At 30.8% G+C, this 20540-nt stretch overlaps 3 protein-coding genes and 1 non-coding gene across 4 annotated transcripts; 3 read left to right on the forward strand and 1 right to left on the reverse strand.

Annotated features, from left to right (window-relative positions):
- The first annotated feature begins 1538 nt into the window (after nucleotides 1–1538).
- LOC145042620 (Polynucleotide adenylyltransferase family protein) lies at nucleotides 1539–4808 on the forward strand. Its single transcript, XM_078991075.1, has 13 exons — nucleotides 1539–1845; nucleotides 1953–2028; nucleotides 2106–2216; nucleotides 2300–2481; nucleotides 2566–2705; nucleotides 2826–2898; nucleotides 2965–3010; nucleotides 3102–3211; nucleotides 3450–3557; nucleotides 3631–3690; nucleotides 3776–3837; nucleotides 3966–4281; nucleotides 4351–4808. Exons 1-13 carry the CDS (start codon nucleotides 1765–1767, stop codon nucleotides 4552–4554), a joined length of 1569 nt encoding a protein of 522 aa, XP_078847201.1. The 5' UTR covers nucleotides 1539–1764; the 3' UTR covers nucleotides 4555–4808.
- An 832-nt stretch (nucleotides 4809–5640) lies between these two features.
- LOC145042621 (mitochondrial phosphate carrier protein 3, mitochondrial-like) lies at nucleotides 5641–8082 on the reverse strand. Its single transcript, XM_078991076.1, has 6 exons — nucleotides 7621–8082; nucleotides 6699–7060; nucleotides 6574–6617; nucleotides 6283–6497; nucleotides 6058–6182; nucleotides 5641–5942 (listed from the first exon to the last, which is right to left on the reverse strand). The coding sequence occupies exons 1-6, from the start codon at nucleotides 7873–7875 to the stop codon at nucleotides 5876–5878; spliced, it is 1068 nt and encodes a 355-aa protein (XP_078847202.1). The 5' UTR covers nucleotides 7876–8082; the 3' UTR covers nucleotides 5641–5875.
- A 4955-nt stretch (nucleotides 8083–13037) lies between these two features.
- TRNAV-AAC (transfer RNA valine (anticodon AAC)) lies at nucleotides 13038–13111 on the forward strand. The gene has a single exon. It is a non-coding gene; the product is annotated as a tRNA-Val (tRNA).
- Nucleotides 13112–13294: 183 nt separating this feature from the next.
- Nucleotides 13295–15842, forward strand: ACP4 (acyl carrier protein 4). Its single transcript, XM_078991077.1, has 4 exons — nucleotides 13295–13480; nucleotides 14377–14481; nucleotides 14687–14809; nucleotides 15479–15842. The coding sequence occupies exons 1-4, from the start codon at nucleotides 13421–13423 to the stop codon at nucleotides 15611–15613; spliced, it is 423 nt and encodes a 140-aa protein (XP_078847203.1). The 5' UTR covers nucleotides 13295–13420; the 3' UTR covers nucleotides 15614–15842.
- Nucleotides 15843–20540: the final 4698 nt, after the last annotated feature.

Raw genomic sequence — 20540 nt, forward strand, 5'->3', positions numbered from 1 at the left:
TTCAAATCATCATATTTAGATCGTGAATGTTTCAACTATATGAAAACTTTTGAATCACAATATCTTCAAATCCTTTTTATATCTAAGATTTTATATAACACAAAAGACACAAAAGATTGACATTTTATAGTAAACTTTTCACTAAATGCTAATTAAACATAATATAAGTTATAAAACTTTTGAGTGTTAAATCATAATTAAGAAAACTTTTGAGTTGCATTAGTTAAAAAAGGAAGTTTCAAATGAATGTGGTTTGAGAAAGTTAAAAATAAGGGTTTCAATTGTATAAGATTCAAGAAAAAATGCTAGTTTTGTAACTATATATATATATATATATATATATATATATATATATATATATATATATATATATATATATATATATATATATATATCTTTACTATCTTATAAAAGAAATCTAACTATTTCTAAAAATAGATTGATTATAATAATATTATTTTTTTAAGACGTCCAAATGATGAAGCTGATAGTACAAGTAACTATTAATAAAATAATATTAAATTTTAACCACATTTTGAATTCAAATATTTATCATCAAATCTCCTTATATTTCTCAACAATTTGATATGGTTCCCTCAAATCCCGGATTCATTCAAATTTTGAACCCTTTTAGATATCCTTAAATTTAGCATGTTGATTCAAATATCCCTCCAATCGCATATACCTCTTTGTTCCCTCCTCTGCTATAAAGCCCACCGTCCAGGAACAAAAAATGACTTCGTCTCCCAAATAACACCATAGTTTGATTATTTTGTCTTCGACATGTACTTTCTTTTGTAAAATAACATTTTTGTAGAGGAAACATATCACCGAAAGAATTTACACGCCCTGCCACTTTGCGCGGGTACACTGCTAGTATATATATATATATATATATATATATATATATATATATATATATATATATATATATATATATATAGTAGAGTTAAACTGTAAAAATTATTATTATTATTATTATTATTATTATTATTATAGTAAATTACTAAAATCGTCCCTATGGTTTGGTCAAAAATATACGTTTGGTCCCTAACTTTTATTTTGCACTCGGATCGTTCTTATGGTTTGATTTTGTTGCGTTTTTCGTCCCTCGCATACATAAAGTTAGGGACCAAGCGTGTAATTTTAACTAAACTATAGGTACGAAAAACGCAACGAAATCAAACCATATGGACGATTCGAATGCAAAATAAAAGTTAGGGACCAAACGTACAATTTTAATCAAACCATAGAGACGATTTCAGTAAATTACTCTTATTATTATTATTATTATTATTATTATTATTATTATTATTATTTACTTTGTGATTGTTTACTAACAGTCTAAAATGTGACAGTTTTTTCCACAATTCAAACCAAACAACTACCATAACACGTAATAATACACCGCGGCGGCGGTGTTCAAGCAGTAATGGTGGTGTTTTTTTGGATGCCAGATAACAATAACGTCTTGGGACATTGCCCATATAAATCTGTCTTAGAAACCCATTCCAAATCTAGCAGCCCAAGTTCATCATCAAAAAGGGCTATATGCCCCCAACATAACCCAAACAAAGAAACCCCCTTCAATATCTTTCAAAAATATCTAAAAGTATCTCTTTCGTTCACCGCCTTCATTGGCTCTGTAACTGTGACCAGTATTGTTGAACTTTTAAACCCTTTCTTCTTCATCTCTAAAACCCTACTACCAGTTTCTAAATATGACAGGTTAATAACTTATTATTCTCCTTATACCATATCCAAATGGCAATTAGTCTAGCTTTTGGATCTTCGTGTCATCCCCATTTTCGCCTCAATTCATCTCTCCTTCGTCGCGTTTCCACTGTAATCTCCATATCTCCATTTACTCTGTTTTTTTTTTTTTTTTTTTTTTTTTTTTTTTTTCTTTCCTTTTATTGAGTTTTGTATAAACATTACATTTGTGTGTGAAGGTTCGACTGAGTTCTATTGCAGCCATCGAAACAATTGACGAGCCAGATGGTTTCTCCACCGATTCCGTTAAAAAAGGCATATTCAATTCTCGTCTGATGTAAATCGATACGATCCTAATCTGATTCTGTGATTCATGTACTTTCGAATTGAAGGTAGAAAAATGGCATCGGAGTGGAAAAGGTTGAGCTCGAAGGAACTTGGAATATCAAATTCAATGATTTCAAAGCCTACAAGGATAGTCCTAAATGGTCTCAAAAGAAAAGGTAAATCATTTCACAACTTAGAACAAATTAAAAAAAAAAAAAAAAAATCAGTTTTGAGAATCAAAATGATTGTTTATGTGTAGGATTTGATGTTTACCTTGTTGGTGGTTGCGTACGTGATCTAATACTAAAACGCACACCAAAAGACTTTGATGTATTAACTACAGCAGAATTGAAAGAGGTGATGAAAACTTTTTCTTCGTGTGAGATTGTTGGGAGACGATTTCCTATTTGTCATGTGCATGTTGGTGATGATATTGTAGAGGTTTGTAACTTCGTATTATTCATTGGATTCTCGAATTTCAAAACTACAAGTAATACTATTTGAATTTCGACTTATGTTTTACAGGTTTCTAGTTTTAGCACTTCAGCAAGAAATAGAAATCAGTCAATGGAATCTGATATAGCTTTTGAACGACATGAAGGATTTGAGGAGAAAGATTATACTCGTTGGAGGAATTGTATGCAACGGGATTTAACAATAAACGGGTTTCTTCTTTGGTTTCCATTGGTTCACTTCCATGAATCTTTTTGTTCTTTCTTTTTTCCAAAACTATTTTTTCTTAAATCCCGATAATAATAATTCATTTTCTTGTTCCCATTTTGCAGATTGATGTTTGATCCATATGTGAATACAATTTATGACTATGTTGGAGGAATTGATGATATTAGAAAAGCTAAAGTATACTTTCTGTAAACTAAGTCTCTTTAGACTTTTTTTATGGTATTAATGTAATTTTGGTTTTAGGTGCGGACTATTCATCCTGCCAGCTTCTCATTGGTGGAAGATTGTGGTTAGTTTTTTAATTTTAGTTTATTTTAATTCAACCAATAAGCTTTATTCAATCTTAAATCTTAAATAATAAATATTCCCCTTTGTTGAAGCTCGTATACTACGTGCCATTAGAATCGCTGCTCGTTTAGGGTTTGGTTTTTCAAGAGATACCGCCCGTGCAATAAAACACCTTGCACACTCTGTTCTTCCGCTCGATAAGGTATTAGAATGAGGAGGGTATTTACGTCTTTTATCCTACTTCTTCTGTGTAGGACAAAAACCTGTACTTTTTGTCCTATTGACGTCTGTCTCAGTCCTATACAGGTCAAACATAGTACAAGACTGTCATGTTCTCACATTCTGATCTTTTCTGTTTTGTCCTGTTCTGTTTTGTGTTGTTCTGTGTGATATGGATATTAATTAAAATATTATGATATGTTTGGGTTTATTTGTTAAAGGGGAGGCATCTTATGGAAGTGAATTACATGTTAGCATATGGTTCTGCTGAACCTTCATTAAGGTTATTATGGAGATTTGGTCTCTTAGAATTACTCTTACCAATTCAGGTAACATTTTTGTCACTAATTTTTAACTAATTTATATGTATTTTGAGTTTTTGACATGCTATTGTATTTTCAGGCTGCATATTTTGTTCGTGATGGTTTTAAGAGACGTGACAAGAAGACTAACATGCTCTTGGTATTTATCAAGCTTAATAAAACCTATTCATAAAATAAAATTTTTAACCTTTATATTTATTTAACTATTATTTCGTAAACTGCAGTCATTGTTTTCAAACATGGATAAGCTCCTTGCACCAGATCGACCATGTCATAGTAGTTTATGGTACGATGGAATGGAATGGAATCACAAAGGGAATGGAATGACCGAATGAGCATATTCCATTCCGGTGTTTTCCTTTTTTCAATTACTTCATGCAAATACCAAACACTACCTAATCAATATGTTTACAGGGTGGCAATTTTAGCGTTCCACATGGCGTTATTAGATAAACCAAGGGACCCTTTGGTTGTTGCTGTATTTAGTCTTGCTATCAACAATGGAGGAGATATGGAAGAAGCTGTTAGCATAGCTAAAAGGATTTCCAAACCACATGCTAAAGGAATCTACCATGAATTATCAGAGCCTCAAGATCTTGACTTAAAGACACTGAAAAAACAGGTTTTGGATCTTGGGGTGTTTATTAATAGGGCACTGTCTAACATGACTGATTCGTATTATGTCTCACAAGCAATGAGTAGTTACCCCAAAGCACCTTATTCTGATTTGGTAAGTTGATTAGGGTTTTTTTTTGGATATTGAAAGTTGGTTTGCTATTTATTTTATTTATTTGTGCAGGTGTTTGTGTCTTTGCATTTGTATTTAAAGGGAGTGAAGATATTTGAGTGTGTTAATAAAGGTAAGGAGGTGGGATTTGTGGGGAAGCAAGGTGGGAAGATTGATTATGAGTTGTTAGGTATGGGGAGTTTACAGGAAGTGAGGCATGTGTTTGCTAGGGTTGTGTTTGATACTGTGTACCCTTTAGACATTGGTTGTGGTTAAGGTTCATTGGTGTAGTGTGTGATGTTATATATCAACTCATTGAAGTTAAAGAATCTGTGGATTAAAAGAAAATGGTAGAAAATAGTATTTAGAAAAAGTTGATTTGTTATATTATGTTTATTTATTTTGCATAAGAAAACCTTGCCATGGGGTCTATGTAAATTCTGGTTTGGGTTTTTTGATGGGGATTGATTCATTGTATTTTCAAGTATTATAGTTGTTTTTGGGGTAATGACTAATGAGATTCTTAGAAATACTAATTTGAGAAAGGTTGATTGTTGGAGTTGAGGTTGATTATGAGTTGTATTTTTGTGTTCTTTGGGTTGGAAATAAATGGAAAGGAAATAAACATTCTGAAGAAGAAAAAAGAAATTTACATTCAAAGGCTTATGATGAGCAAAACTAAGACCAATGGGTATAATAACCGTATTTTTTTTGTCAACTCAGCATCATGTTATTTCCCCATTCTCTCCACACGCTTAGAGTGTGTTCCCAAGTATTTTTAAGAAGAAAAGTGAAAGTGAATGGAAATACACGAGGAAAAAAAAAGCGTTTCCCAAATTTTTAGGGGAATGTTTTATTTTTCATACATTTCATGTAATCCGGAACTCTAAATTGTTCTGTGGACTACCATTAATATAAAACAATTCAGAATGTGACATTTTCTTTTCCCATTCAATAGTTCAATGGGCATTCATTGAATGCGAACTTGACATTCCATCTCATTCAACTTAAAAATGGTCTAAAAAGCGGCGCAAATAAGATCGACGGTTAGGGATAATTCAAGGTAATTGTTAGTTTTCATGTTATTGATTGGTATTTGGGCAACCCTACAATTTATGTCGAACTGGAGGATCATTGTTGCAAATCATATAATAAAGTTCAATTACTCATTGTAGATGTTTAGTTTTGTGATTTATGGATTTACATTTTGAAGATCAGAACGATAATCATGAAAATCGAGTTCAATGAGTTTTGAGTGAGATTTACTTGAATCTAAGATTTGTTTATATGTAAAGACTAGGTTAGAAACATTTTTTATATCATATGATGTTAGTATATTTGATTCTATATCGAATTCATTCATTGTGTCAAGAAGAAAACCATATTAACTTTGACAAATCAGGCAATCAGAACACCTCAGAGAAAATTGTTTACCCGATTAGTTGGACACCTCATTAGATGATGGCCAAGATGAAGGGAGAATGAGAATACACTCTGTACAAAAAGGTTTAACCAAAAACCTTGAATAGTAAGGGAAAAAAATCCCTAAATGACTACTAATGCTATTTATCCATCAAAATTCGTTGAAAATATTGAATCACTCAATTTTGTCAGTTTGTCTGGTGGTTTTCTTTCGTATAGGAGGAGCACCACCTGTAGTAGGCCTACAAAGAAAAAAAAAATCTTTTTAAATACAATGTATATTGTATATTCTAATATTCTTATTGGAAATAAAGAAGAAAATTTTACTAATATAGTCCAAGGTTAGAAGAAATTTACAGGCCAACAAGAACTTTGAAAGCATCATAGATGCCCCATTGTGCTCCAGTAAGAGTTCCAATCATTAGAATACGAAGAGGAAGACCACGTGTGAAAAGACCAAACAACCCTATCTCCTTTACAGCCTGCACCAAAGTTTAATAAACCACGTGTCTAAAAATAAATGTTTTTTTTTTTTTTTTTTAATAATATTATATGAGGATATATATATATATGATGACTCACATTGCCAACAGTAGCTCCTTGTGAGTTATTAAGGAAAGAAACCAAATTATCAGCAGGGTGAGAAATAATGGCACAGAATACACCAGCAACATAACCACCAACAAAGCTCACTCCAAGCTGCAAGCTTTTGCTACATTGATCTTTGGGTATGGGAATTGCATGCTTGTATATCATCTCTACAATTGTCTCAAATGATGCAAACTTCATCATTGTATCTGAACATATTTACATTTTTGCCACTGTCAATTGTCAGTCAATTCTCCTTGAATCTATAATATTCTATCAACTTACATGGAATTTGTCGCCCCCAAAGAGGTACCAACCCCTTGTACAACCTGTTGAAGAATTTGCAAAAAATTAAATAGAGAAACAATTGGTCTAAAATTGGTTACAGTTTATGTTTATGATGCTCCTACCCTGCAGTGCCTTCAGCATTGATGAACTTTGGGAAGCCATCTGAGAAACCCTTGGCAAATCCTGGATTTGTTTGGACACGAACCTTAACTGCTTCAAAAGGGCAAAGGGCAATATCGGCAATAAGTTCTGCAGAAGCAGAACCAGCGAGGTAGATCAAAGTTTTATACTTGGCTGCATTTTCTGGACCAGAAATGTCTGAGTAGGCTCTCTTGAAGAACTCATAAAACCCAAATTTGCAAGCACCTTGCACACTGTAACCTAGCAATGTTGGCACCCAGCCTGTGAAAAATCCTTTGATTCCTTGCTCCTTCAGTAATGTTCCAAAACCAGAAGATATGCTCTTGAATTTTGCAGGGTTAATCTGAACATTTGGATATATGTTATATGTATGCAATTTCAGGATACAAAACTGAATTGATAACGACCTAATTGAGATTCTGATGTCCTGTTACTATTTCATCTTCTTGTTTTAGTATCCTGTAAGTGCCTATAGCTTTCTGATGTCGCCATTAAAGAATGGCTTATCGAGGTTATCAAGAGCTATATTTAAATACTCTAAAACTTTGTTTATAATATTTGCTGTAATGCGCCTATCAAACTCAATATATAAAGCTGGAATGTATTAATTACAGTATTAAATATACATTCCACTTGCAGATCAGAATTTCGTATAAGGCATGGCGAAATGAAAAACGAAACCTAATGACAAATCATAAACCTCGCAAGTGATTAGCTAAATTGATGCGTATCAACGACGCACATACGTGTCTACTACTCTAAATCAGATTATGATCGTCTTGAGCAATGTAAAAGGCACCTTCGAATAAGATTTTTGAAACCATCACATTCATAGATTCAACTAATAGTTTCTACTCATACAACAAACATTCATATGGACAAGAGATTGAGATAGAAACCGACCTGCATATTGCATTTGATAAGATCGAGCGGAGTGACCGCCATGTGAGTAAGTCCACAGCTAAAAATGCCGCCTATGCTACACGCTGCGTAATAAGCAGGCGAAAACATCTCCATACCTAACTCACTCGGAGGCGACAAAGACGAAGACGAATTCCGTCGTTTGGCAATCAAATGCTCAAATTCGATGAGATTCTTCGAAGAAGACGAAGACGAGTAGAGGAACATCGGGATCACAGATTGCAGCGAATCATCCATTAGCACAATCGCGATTGTGCGTTGTGTTGCTCCTTGCAGATAGCTATGCTACACCTCTGTGAATGAAACTGGAAGCCTGAGAATGTTAGTGCGCATTCCAAGGGTTTTTCACGGTTTGTTGGTTTCTTGCCAGGGTTTATACTTTTGGGCTGTCACATTTCGAATTCGAATCAACGTTGATTCTTGCTATGAGCCTACAAGGTTACAACAATAAATCCATATAAATAAATTAATTCATTTATAAATTGTATTTTGTTTTTTGTTTTTTTATGCTAAAACAGCTCAATGGATAATGTAATGGGTCGGAGGAGCCAAAGGTCAGTCATATATGTATTTAAGTAAAGCGTTATTATATTTCGAACCTTTATTATTATTATTATTATTATTATTATATATATTAAAGGACATTGGAAGTTTCAAAAAATTTTATTTTTATAGTTTGGGAAAACTACAATAAAGTCCCTACATATTGGCCTCATAATCGATTTAGTTCCTATATATTTTTTTTATTCAATTAAGTCCCAAATACCGGTAATCGTATTCAATTTAATCCTTTGACCCGGTCAACAGGTCATCCAACTTTCAAAAATTACATTTTTGGCCCAGATTTCAAAATTTATTACAAATTTGGTCCAAAATTTACACTTTTGGCCCGGATTTTAATTTTTTTTTACAAATTTGGTCCAAACTTTACCTTTTTTGCTCAAATTTTAGAATTTTATTATGAATTCATCCTAATTTTAGTTTTTTTGCAACTTTTTTTTTTCAAAAAATTGTTTCTAATATGTTTTTTCTTTATAAAATCATATTTATACCAAAAAAATGTATTTTCACATAAAAATCTTATATTTTCTATATAAAACTTTTTTTAAAAAGTTTTTTGTATATGAAATATCTAGTTATAAAAATATGTATTTATTTAGTATATAAATATATATAAATTTGTTTTTATAAAAAAATGTATACACACCTATCACCTTTATATATATATATATATATATATATATATATATATATATATATATATATATATATATATATATATATATATGCACACAAATAGGTGTGTATCTGTATTTTTTTTTATAAAATCGTGTTTGTTTATATTTTTTTTTATAAAAACGTGTTTGAATAATTTTTTATATAATACGTGTTCGTATACATTTTATAAAAACGTGTTTAAATAAGTTTTTATATAATACATGTTTGTATATATTTTATAAAATCGTGTTTGTATACATTTTATAAAATGTATACAAACACGTATTATATAAAAAAAATATTCAAACATGTTTTTATAAAAAAAATATAAACAAAAACGATTTTATAAAAAAATAGATAAAATAGGTGTTTGTATACATTTTTTTTCATAAAAACGGATTTCTATATATTTATATACTTAATAAATACTTATTTTTATAATTAAATATTTCATATACAAAAAACTTTTTGAAGAAAGTTTTTTTATAACTAAATATTTCATATACAAACACGATTTAATAAAAAAAATATAGATACACACCTATTTGTGTGCATATATATATATATATATATATATATATATATATATATGTATATATATATATATATATATATATATATATATATATATATATATATATATAAAGGTGATAGGTGTGTGTACATTTTTTTATAAAAACAAATTTATATATATTTATATACTAAATAAATACATATTTTTATAACTAGATATTTCATATACAAAAAACTTTTTAAAAAAAGTTTTATATAGAAAATATAAGATTTTTATGTGAAAATACATTTTTTTTGGTATAAATATGATTTTATAAAGAAAAAACATGTTAGAAACAATTTTTTGAAAAAAAAAAGTTGCAAAAAAACTAAAATTAGGATGAATTCATAATAAAATTCTAAAATTTGGGCAAAAAAGGTAAAGTTTGGACTAAATTTGTAAAAAAAAAATTAAAATCCGGGCCAAAAGTGTAAATTTTGGATCAAATTTGTAATAAATTTTGAAATCTGGGCCAAAAATGTAATTTTTGAAAGTTGGATGACCTGTTGACCGGGTCAAAGGATTAAATTGAATACGATTACCGGTATTTGGGACTTAATTGAATAAAAAAAATATATAGGGACTAAATCGATTATGAGGCCAATATGTAGGAACTTTATTGTAGTTTTCCCTTATAGTTTTGCCACTTTATTTTTACTTATTTTTATTTTTGCAGCTAAACTTTCATTTTTACTTCTTTACAATCTTTTTTCTTTATTCTTTATCATTTTCGTTTACAGTATTTTTCTATCAATTTTTTTTTCTAAAAGGATTCACTTGTGACTTTTCTCACATGTTTTTTAGATTTTCTCAAAAGTCTATTTAGAGTTTTGTCTCTCATTTTTCAAGATTATTCTATTTGATACTTTTTTTTTTTAATTTTATTATCAATCCGAACTTTTTAATATTCAAATTTTTGTCACATTTTTTCTAAAAAATTGCTAAATTCAATCAATTTTCTTAATTTTTTTTAAAATTTTCGTCTATCATATTATTTTACCATTTTTTTCTAAAAAGAATGACGCGTGCAAGGTACGAACCTTTTCCTAGTTATAATCAAATCATATTTAATTACTCAAGCATATTCTACTCGTTATTTTAGTTTTTTTTTTTTTTTTTCATTTTAGTTTATTACTTTAGAAGTTTTTTTCCTTTTTCATATTTCTTTTATTTAAAACTCTTTTTCGCTTTTTATTACTTTTCGAAATTATTATTCATCGTGATATTATCATGTATCTTAATAAAAATAGATTTATAATTTAGCAATGTCATTAATTATAATTTATTTTATTAATATTTTTGAAAAATAATAAAAACTAGAAATTATCCATTCCTGCTCTATAGGAGACGCATACAAGGTTTTGTTTAATATGTCGATCCAAATTAAAAGATTATATGTTATGATGCACTTGTTATCTAATAGTATTATGTTAATTTTATTACATGTTATTTATTTATTTGTGGGGAGAGCAAACTTGCCGACAGACAAAAAGTCTAGGGACAAAACCTTTAAACATGCAAATATATGAAAGTTCAAGGAGTTAAAAATGTCAATGCTCAAATTTGAGGGGATAAAAGTAGACATGACAAAACTTGATACGACACAAACCCGATACGATATTTGCGGGTTTGGATAAGAGATTTAGACATGTTTATGTAAACGGGTTGACACGACGTGACATGATAATTAAAGAGGTAGGGTTAGGGTTCATACTTTCAACTCAAATATAACCCGTTTAATTAAATATAACTTTTTTTTTTATAAATTTCATATTTTTATAAATAATTTAAATATTATACACTTGTAGTGATCCAAATTCAGAATTAAAAATAAAATCCAAACTTTAAAAGTGACTTAATTTTATTCATCCTCATTATCTATCTCATTTGCTCCCTAAATCTAATTCTTTCATTTTTGTTTTCTAAACTTAGTATGGATTTTTTTCATTCCACCTTCCAACTCCAACATTTCACTTTTTTTTTTTTTATTTTTCCTCCATGCTCTTACTTTTAAACCTTTAAAATGTTTCAACTCAGCATGACACAACATATTTATAAGGTTTAAACCTTAACTTGAAACTCGACACAAAATCGATACGAAAATAAAAGGTTGACATGACACGACATGATAATTAAACGGGACCGGGTTAGGGTTAGGTCATCTCAACCCGTTTAATGTCTTGACACGACACGAACCCAACACGACATTACACATTTGTCAGATCTACATAAAAGTGATATTTTATAAAATAAAGGTGTCGAAAGTGACATTCTACAAAGTAGGGGTGGAAAGTGCCAACATACAAAAGTGTAAGGGTCAATTTTATAAACAAAAGAAACTTTTATGGCCAAAGTGTGAAACACAAAACTATAGTCTAGGGACTAAATATATCACAAAATAAATAAATTTTTGTGGCTAAAGTATGAAATATAATACATATGTGGCCAAAATATGAAAACATGAAATTACACTTTTGTTTTAATATATAGTCTAATATAATGATTAATATTTTTAATTCAATAAAATTGTATTTGTATTTTGTATATTCATAAAGATTTTTGTTTTAATATATAGTATAATGCTTGATATTTTTAATTCAATAAAATTGTATTTGTATTTTATAACTAAATGCTCTAGTTCTCATGTTTGGAAAGCAATAGTAGTTGTGGATAATATGATCGACATACAAAAATACAAGAACCAACGAATATGATGTAAGCATCGACATACAAAAATACAAGACAAGTCATAATTTTGGATGATATGATTATTATGCTATGTAAAAAAATTAATGCTTATCATCAATATTTAAGACTTTATGTTATAATTTATAACCAGATATTGGTTAACGAAAACCATTTTTTTAACAATTACTCTTGATCATTTATGTTGACTATACAATATTTGAAATGAAGATTGTCTCAAAATACATTGCTTCTACACACAATTATGTCTTCCTAAACTACTGTTATGGAAAGAGTTATAGCAACTCATGATTTGTTTAACTAATACATTCTTGTTTCTGTTTTATGTTTATACCTATACTAAAATAATCAAAATTTGGTTGTATGTTATTTTTATATTTGTCTATTTTTGTTTCTTGTGATTCTTAATCGTTATTGGATCGTAACATTTTGTAGTTTACTAGTTGTAAGTTTTTAATATATATAAAAGACTTTTTTACTATTAATTCACACACTCCTAAATCTATTTTTCAATCGACACGTATGTCCCACTTTAAGTCCGAAACTCTACACAATATATAAACACCATCTCTGAGAGACGAGGTCTTTAATGTCTTTCTCCTTTTTGCTAAGGTTTTATAAACTTTTGTATGACAAATTGTATGAAAATTACCATAGTTTCTTGATTTTTCAGTATAATCCTTCATGGACTTTATATAATTCAACCCTAATTTTTTTTTATTAAAACCAACCCTACGGGTGATAGAAAGTTTAACATGTAAACTTATTCAATAAAACAATAAAATGTTATATAATTTAAACTCTGTATATTATTATTTTATAATTTAATAAATAATAAAAAATAAAACTTTTCATTTTGATTACAATGTATTTAAAATAAAAATAAAGGTTATGGCATTATTATATATAAACAGTTCAACATGGTTTCGTGGTGTAGTTGGTTATCACGTCAGTCTAACACACTGAAGGTCTCCGGTTCGAACCCGGGCGAAGCCACATATTTTATTTTTAAATATTTTTTGTTTTCAGAACGAGCACGTGACTCGTGAGTCATCATCCATGACTCACCAAAGTGATCCGCCACGTCAGCCAGCTGGTAAAGTAGATTCTGTATCTGGATTGGATAGGGTGCACCCCGTGTGGGTTAATTTACGCCACTCGTACCTCAAAACGATATCCATTAACCCACTTGTCTGTCCATTACGACGTCGTAAAGTCGACCAATCCTTTCTAATGCACACCCTAATCTCATAATCTCATAATCCCTACACAAAAAAACCAACGAAAACTCCCATTCACCTCGCAATGGCTGCTGCTCCGATCACTTGTGTTAAGTTCACGACTTCTTCCATGCACACCAATCAGGTCAACTCTTTGACTTCTTCTTCCCATTTCTACTTTCTAAAATAGCAAAGTTCCATTTTTTAGTTTATTCACCATTATAGTATTGATGTAGGTGATTCAATATTCCGAAAGCCTGTAAAAAGTAGTACATTAATGTGTAATATCTTCAATTCAATTTATAATATGGTTAGAAGTTATTGTGATAATAATTATGCTTACTTATTTTTGGCTTGAAGCATTACAAAATGGTAATTAGATTGGTATGTTCTTGAGGAATAAATATATTGGGCTACACAATATTGGGTAAAAATGTCAAGGTGTGTGCTAAATTGATTTAAAAAGAATTATTTGAACACGTATATAATAGAACTCAATAAAAGAAACGATTATATATAACCCATTATTATGCACCACTAATGTTGTTTATTTAGCCGCCTATATATAAATCCTAATCTTAATTCTGAGTTGCGCCTTCTATTAATGTTCTCAAGTTTATTATGTAAATTTTGTGATTTCAGCAATGGATACAAGGATTTAAAATTTAAGACGCATGCATTGCATTGGATTGAGTTGATTTTTTGTCCCTTGTTTTTCTTTTATAGTCTTCATATATAACTATTTTGTTAAATATGATTATAAAACTATATTAGTGCAATATATATATATATATATATATATATATATATATATATATATATATATATATATATATATATTAATTTAATGATTAAGGATGTAGTTCAATAACTTTTTTATCAACATGTTACATTTTGATCATTTTTAATAATATTACTAACTACCCATCTTAAGTAAATATGGTTGATCAAATCACTCATTTGTTATAGATACATAAATAAGCTGAAATGAACACTTAATTGTAACTTACTGACATTAATTTAATTTGTTGCTTCTCATAGATAATAGGCAAACCTTCGATACACAAGTTAGTCTCATTGGGTCGGGTCACAAGTGGTGTCCCTTGCTTAAGACTGAGAGCATCCCGTTTTCAAATCTCTTGTGCAGTAAGTAATTCTCTTTCCTATTTTGTTTATCAAAAATCATATATATATATATATATATATATATATATATATATATATATATATATATATATATATATATATATATATATATATATATATATATATATATATATATATATATATATATATATGCAGGTATTTACGTTTATATTGGAGTATTAAATAATTAATATTGATAATATAGGCAAAGCCAGAGACAGTGACCAAAGTTTGTGAAATTGTTAAGACGCAATTGGCTTTGTCAGCAGACTCTGTGGTTGAACCTGACTCTAAATTCTCAGCCCTTGGTGCCGATTCCCTTGATACGGTATGTTTTCGTCATTGCTTAAATTTATTATTTCTACTAATTAACCAACTTTATGACCAAACTCTTCAAAACAACGTGTTTAATGAGTTTATTGTTCCAATTATTATTAGATACGGTTTGGTGAAACTTGGATTTTGTCCAAGTTTTGATTTCCAGGACAATCTTCGTGGTTTTATTTTCTTGCAACTATCATTTCTTGGTCATTAAATCTGACCTAAGCTATTAGTTTTTTTTTTTTTTTTTTTTTTTTTTTTTTTTTTTTTTTAAATATGATCAATTTGGCTGCTAGTTTTTTGATTTGCAAGAAAATAAAACAATAAGAACAATCCGTGCAAGAAAATCAATTTTTACATTGGACTGAAATGTAAATTTCTCACACCACAAGTACCATTTTCATAACTTACGACTATTGTTATAGCTAATGGCTTTAATGTTGATGCTTTGTAATACCTAATAAAACGATATAATACCCTTAGAAAAAATTTTGTATATTTGTTCTTGATTTGTATTTTGCATGAACAAGATGCACATAAATTATGACTATAGATTACAAAATATATAATCGGATTGCAATCCAAGACTATGTATATAAGTTTATGTTTTTATTACTAGGTTAACTATTATAAGAACGTGATCTAAATGGGACCATGAATGTTTGGATAAATGTAGGTTGAAATAGTGATGACATTAGAAGAAGAATTTGGCATCAGTGTTGAAGAGGAGAATTCCCAAAACATAACTACGGTTCAGGAAGCTGCTGACCTTATTGAGAAACTTGTTGAGAAGAAAAACGCAACGGCTTGAATGTTATCATTATTATAATTGTGATTTCTTAGGTGACCCGATATATTAAACAATTCATTCATTTCAAGATTTTGTTTGGAATCGAGAAAAAAATCATAAGTATGATCAATTATTTGCTAGATTTTTGGATTTAATGAGACGTGTTTTTGGATCCATGGGAATGTTATGTTTTATGTATATGTGTTTTTGGATCGATGGAAATGTTATATTTTATGTATATTCTTGATAATCCTTCAATGGTCCATTTTCCTAGATTATTCACTTTAGAAACTGATATAGATTGCTTAATTAATTAGAGATAGTATGATGCATAGAGGAATTCGTATTGGAATTTGTCTACTGTCTCGGGAAACGTATTTGAACTTTTGCAACAATTTCTTGACTTGCTACATGACTTCCATTGTTCGAATTATGTTAATCGATGGAATGCAACTTAGGAGGTCTAGACTCTTTTTCAGTAGCGGAAGTTAGAAGACGTATGGATAAAGTCACTCTTCATGAGGGTAATATATTCACTATATGGATTAATGCGATGTGCGGTTATCCCATTCCGATCGGTCTTATGGAAACTATGCTACTAAGCTTCAAGTTCAGAATATGTTAACACAATCAACCAAAATAACTCTTTGATTATTATGAGAAAATCACTCAAAACTCACAATGTTTATAATGTCTCTCAATGATCATAACTCAATCTAAAAACAATGTATATATAGACCTACATTCTACGGACTTGTAGAACAAGATTAGGACTCTAAAACCGACTTGCTTAAAATCCCATTCTTAATTGGTCTCAAAGTCCTACTTGACTTAGGATTCCAACAATCACCCCCGAATCTCTAAGTCCTTCTAGAGACGTCTTTGATTTCGATCAAGCTCCGCATTTCCTTGAACTTGGTTCGAGCTAGTGGTTTAGTAAGAATGTCCGCCTTTTGTTCTTCACCGAGAATGCACTCCACCTCTACTTGTTTGTTTTCAACACAATTACGAATGAAGTGAAACCTTGTGTGAATGTGATTACTCCTTCCATGAAAAACGAAATTTTTTGTTAGTTCGATAACCGACTTGTTATCAACTCTTAGAACCACTTTCTCTTACGCTTTGTTCATGATTTCTCCGAGAAAATCTTGAAGCCATATTGCTTGACATGCGGTCATCGTGGCCTCCATGAACTCTATCTCGCAAGATGATAAGGCAACGGTATCTTGCTTTTGCGAACACCATGTTATCGGAGAGGACCCATAGTAGAAAATGTGACCGGTTGTGCTTTTTCAGTCATTCGGGTCAACATTGTGACTACTATCATTATAACTAATGTGTCAGGTTTGTCCCATCCTCTCGCACTTGATTCTGTATCCCGTTGTTCCTCATAAGTACCTTAGGATATGTTTGATTGCACCACCATGTGATTCTCTTAGGCTTTACATATATCGGCTAACGACTCTAACCATGTATGTCATATCGGGTCTTGTTTGCAAGAGATATCTAAGGCATCCTACCACCTTTCGATACTATATTGGGTCGATTTTGGGTTCATCTTCTTCCTTTCACAATTTATTTCCCGGTTCCATGGGAATGTGGGTTAAATTGTAATCATGTAAACCGATTTCTTTTAGAATGCGTTGAGCATACGATTCTTGGTTTATAGTAATGCCCGCTTCTACTTGTTTAACTTCAATGCCAAGGTAGTAAGTTAATCTTCCAAGATCCGACATCTCGAAGTTCTTTGACATTTCCATCTTGAATCTTTTAATCATGCTCAAACTTGTAACTTTAACAAATCATATGTGAATTCGAGTGATGTGAATTCTCCGCCTCGATCACTACTAAAAAATTTCAATATCTTTCCCGTTTCATTCTCCACCAATGCTTTGAATTTCTTGAAGTATGCAAACGCTTCACTCTTCTCTTTCATTAGATAAGTCCACATGTATCGTGAGAATTCATCAGTTAATGTGAAAATGTACCTGTTTCCTCTTATGGTAGTTGGAGTAATTGGTCTACATAGATCACTGTTTACTAGATCTAATGGATAATTTGCTTTGTATGTCGTCACAGTCAGGAATGAATTTCTTGTTTGCTTGCCCACCAAGCAAGATTCACATAATTGATTCTCATGATTAAAGTGTGGTAAGCCTTTGACTAGACATTTCTTTAACATTAATTTCATTGACTTGAAATTAATGTCCAAGTCTTGCATGCCGTCTCCACGTATTCTTGCTTAGCTTTAAGTGAAGGAAAATAGGGATTCCAATTGTTAATTTTATCTTATAGAGGCGATTCAGACTTCTTTGAACCTTAATAAGTGTGACATCCCCAATTTCACGGCAAAAAAAAACCGATTTGTTTATGCTTTGTTTTGTCACACCCCCGAACCAGACGGCAGAAACGTCCGAGGGCTGTCGTGACTTAATTGAATACCATAACATTGAATATATATGAAACATAATATCATTCATCACCATGCATTAATATAGTACAACTGATAGGGTTTACACTGAGTAAATTGTTTTAATATTACATTCCCAAAAATAAAATTGTTCGATCATAGATAAACAAACTGCAAGCCATCACTGAATACGTTTCCTTCGGTTTACTTGTTACCTGAGAATACAAGTATTTTGAAAAACGTCAACATATGAAATGTTGGTGAGTTCATAAGCGGTATTTGAAAAGCAACGTTTTGTATTATTTTGAAAATCACCAGAAAATTCGATATTTTCTGAAAAGAGTTTCTGAAAAAGTTTGTGAAGATCCATGAGTATGCTTGTTTGTTTCTATAGTTGTAAAAAGTGTTCATTAAACTTGTGTACATTTCGAAACTGTATGTATTGAAAAAACCCTAGGAAAACCCGATGTTTTCCTAACACTTTGAATTCCATGTAGTTGTTGTACCATCGCGGCATGTGAAGTCATTGATTCCAAGCGACGTCGGATTATTGCGCATGGTGAATTATTATAAACACGCGTTACACAAACGACCAGTTTACAATTATACTAACGATCACGTAGGCGTAGTCCGTACTATTCACGTAATCCAACCGCCCTGACTTCTTGTAGTCCCACATCCGAAGAGAAAGAGAGCACGAAGACCTCGATAACTCCATTAGTCGGTTGGGGATAAAATGAGTGCGAAGGGCCCTTGGCCCGACTCGCATGTGAATAACCGACTTTACTAGCAGTACCAAAGGACCCTTGGGGACCAATAGTATAAAAGCCATTGAAAGTCCTTTTACGCTGTGTTGGATCATGTAAGACCCAACAACTCGTAAGATTGAAGTCTTCGGGCCTAAAGATTAGGTCATTGGGCTAGCTAGGCCCAACAAACAAGATTTTACACTTTGGGGCCCAAAGATGGTGCGTCGACGTCTGTGCACTCTCACGTGTTTATTGAATTCCCAAATATTACTTGTATGAATCGAGTTATCGTCGTGTTAGTAGTTTCGGGTTTGTTATTGATTCGAGACTAGAATCAATTCGTTTGATAACGATTTTTGGTGTTGTTGTGTAATGAAATTCGTCGGTAGTCGCAGTGCCAATATTTGATCACGATGGATGTATTGAATTAGCATTGAAATTTTTCTGTTTACAGTCCCTCTTTATTTTGTAAATTTACTTTTTCGACCCTTAGAATAAATAAATTTCCGATTTAGTCCTTAAACTATTTTTCTTGGCATTTTAACACCAAAACTTATTGCAATTGACATTTTCCAGCATATTCATAGTTGAAAACAGTTTTAATCCCTGAAAATACAGTTTTCTCGGTTGTAACCCCTCTTTTTCTCAATTTTTACATTTTTAGCCCAAATTGGAAAATTTTTGCATATTTGGTCCTTTTAGATTATAAAAAGCATTTTCAACCTTAGAAAAGGATTTAGAACACTAGTAGTCCCCTGTTTTACCGAAAAATACAGTTTTAGCCCTTCAAAACAGGAAATTTCGCATTTTAGGCCCTATTGGGCCAAAAAAATGTCATTTTTAGCCGATTAAGTTTGAAATTTATATTTTTAATCCTCCAAGAGAATATATTTCCAGAAAACACTTTATTGAAACTGTTTTGACTACTCTCATCCATCAGAATTCGCAATATGTCAATTTGGGTCCTTTAACTTTATATATATATATATATATATATATATATATATATATATATATATATATATATATATATATATATATATATTTACATTTTGTGTCAAAAAAAATGAGTTTTTAGCCCAAAGATGATGTTATTAAACCTCTTAGCTATTTTTCTTGGAATACTTTGTATGTTGTGATATAATTCATGCTAGTATCATTCAACATAAAATACATCTCGATTTTTAGGAATTTATGGCTAGATCTAACATCATAATCACACAAAAACACACATATAAGCATAGAAATCATACAAGGCATACTAAGCACATATAGATCTACACTTTCACTTGTACTCCCCCCCCCCATAAAACTTATAAAACAGAAAAGTAGGGAGTATGAAGCTAACCTTAGGGTGTGGTTTCGGTTTTTGAAGAAAAGATGGAATTAAGTTTGGTGATTTTTGGCCCTAGCACCCCTTGATGAAGATCTCGAGTTTATGGAGTTTTCTAGGAGTATGATCACCAAAGAAACTTGTTTAGAATAAATGATCTTATATGAGAGGGGAGTTTTGTAACTTAGACATGGGAAAACTTACCAAAGGATGATGATTATCTTGTGAAATCATCTTGAAATACTAGCAAAGTTTCGAGATTTTGAATGGAGAGGAAGAAGAGAGAAGTCTTGAGTGATTTAGAGAGATTTTTGTTGTGGAATGTGTGTGTTTGGGGAGACTCTCGACCAAAGGAAAAGAAAGAGAGGAAAGAGAAGTGGGTGAAGTGATATGTGCATGGAAACATGTGTTTGTGCATGGAGATCCATGAGAGAATAAAGAGGTGGCAATGAAAGT

Source organism: Lactuca saligna, chromosome 4 (assembly GCF_052625555.1).
Source record: "Lactuca saligna cultivar CGN05327 chromosome 4, ASM5262555v1, whole genome shotgun sequence".
Taxonomy (NCBI): Eukaryota; Viridiplantae; Streptophyta; class Magnoliopsida; order Asterales; family Asteraceae; genus Lactuca; species Lactuca saligna.

Bases quoted from the DNA above. Each gene is read 5' to 3' on its own strand.
- LOC145042620 (XM_078991075.1), top strand. From the start codon at position 1,765: ATGGCAATTAGTCTAGCTTTTGGATCTTCGTGTCATCCCCATTTTCGC. The intron at 3,212-3,449 runs GTATTAGAATGA...TATTTGTTAAAG, and splicing joins CTGTTCTTCCGCTCGATAAG to GGGAGGCATCTTATGGAAGT. The intron at 3,691-3,775 runs GTATTTATCAAG...CGTAAACTGCAG, and splicing joins AGAAGACTAACATGCTCTTG to TCATTGTTTTCAAACATGGA.
- ACP4 (XM_078991077.1), top strand. From the start codon at position 13,421: ATGGCTGCTGCTCCGATCACTTGTGTTAAGTTCACGACTTCTTCCATG. The intron at 13,481-14,376 runs GTCAACTCTTTG...TGCTTCTCATAG, and splicing joins CTTCCATGCACACCAATCAG to ATAATAGGCAAACCTTCGAT. The intron at 14,482-14,686 runs GTAAGTAATTCT...TTGATAATATAG, and splicing joins GTTTTCAAATCTCTTGTGCA to GCAAAGCCAGAGACAGTGAC.
- LOC145042621 (XM_078991076.1), bottom strand. From the start codon at position 7,875: ATGGATGATTCGCTGCAATCTGTGATCCCGATGTTCCTCTACTCGTCT. The intron at 7,061-7,620 runs GTCGGTTTCTAT...CCAAATGTTCAG, and splicing joins TTATCAAATGCAATATGCAG to ATTAACCCTGCAAAATTCAA. The intron at 6,498-6,573 runs GTAAGTTGATAG...AAATATGTTCAG, and splicing joins TTGGGGGCGACAAATTCCAT to ATACAATGATGAAGTTTGCA.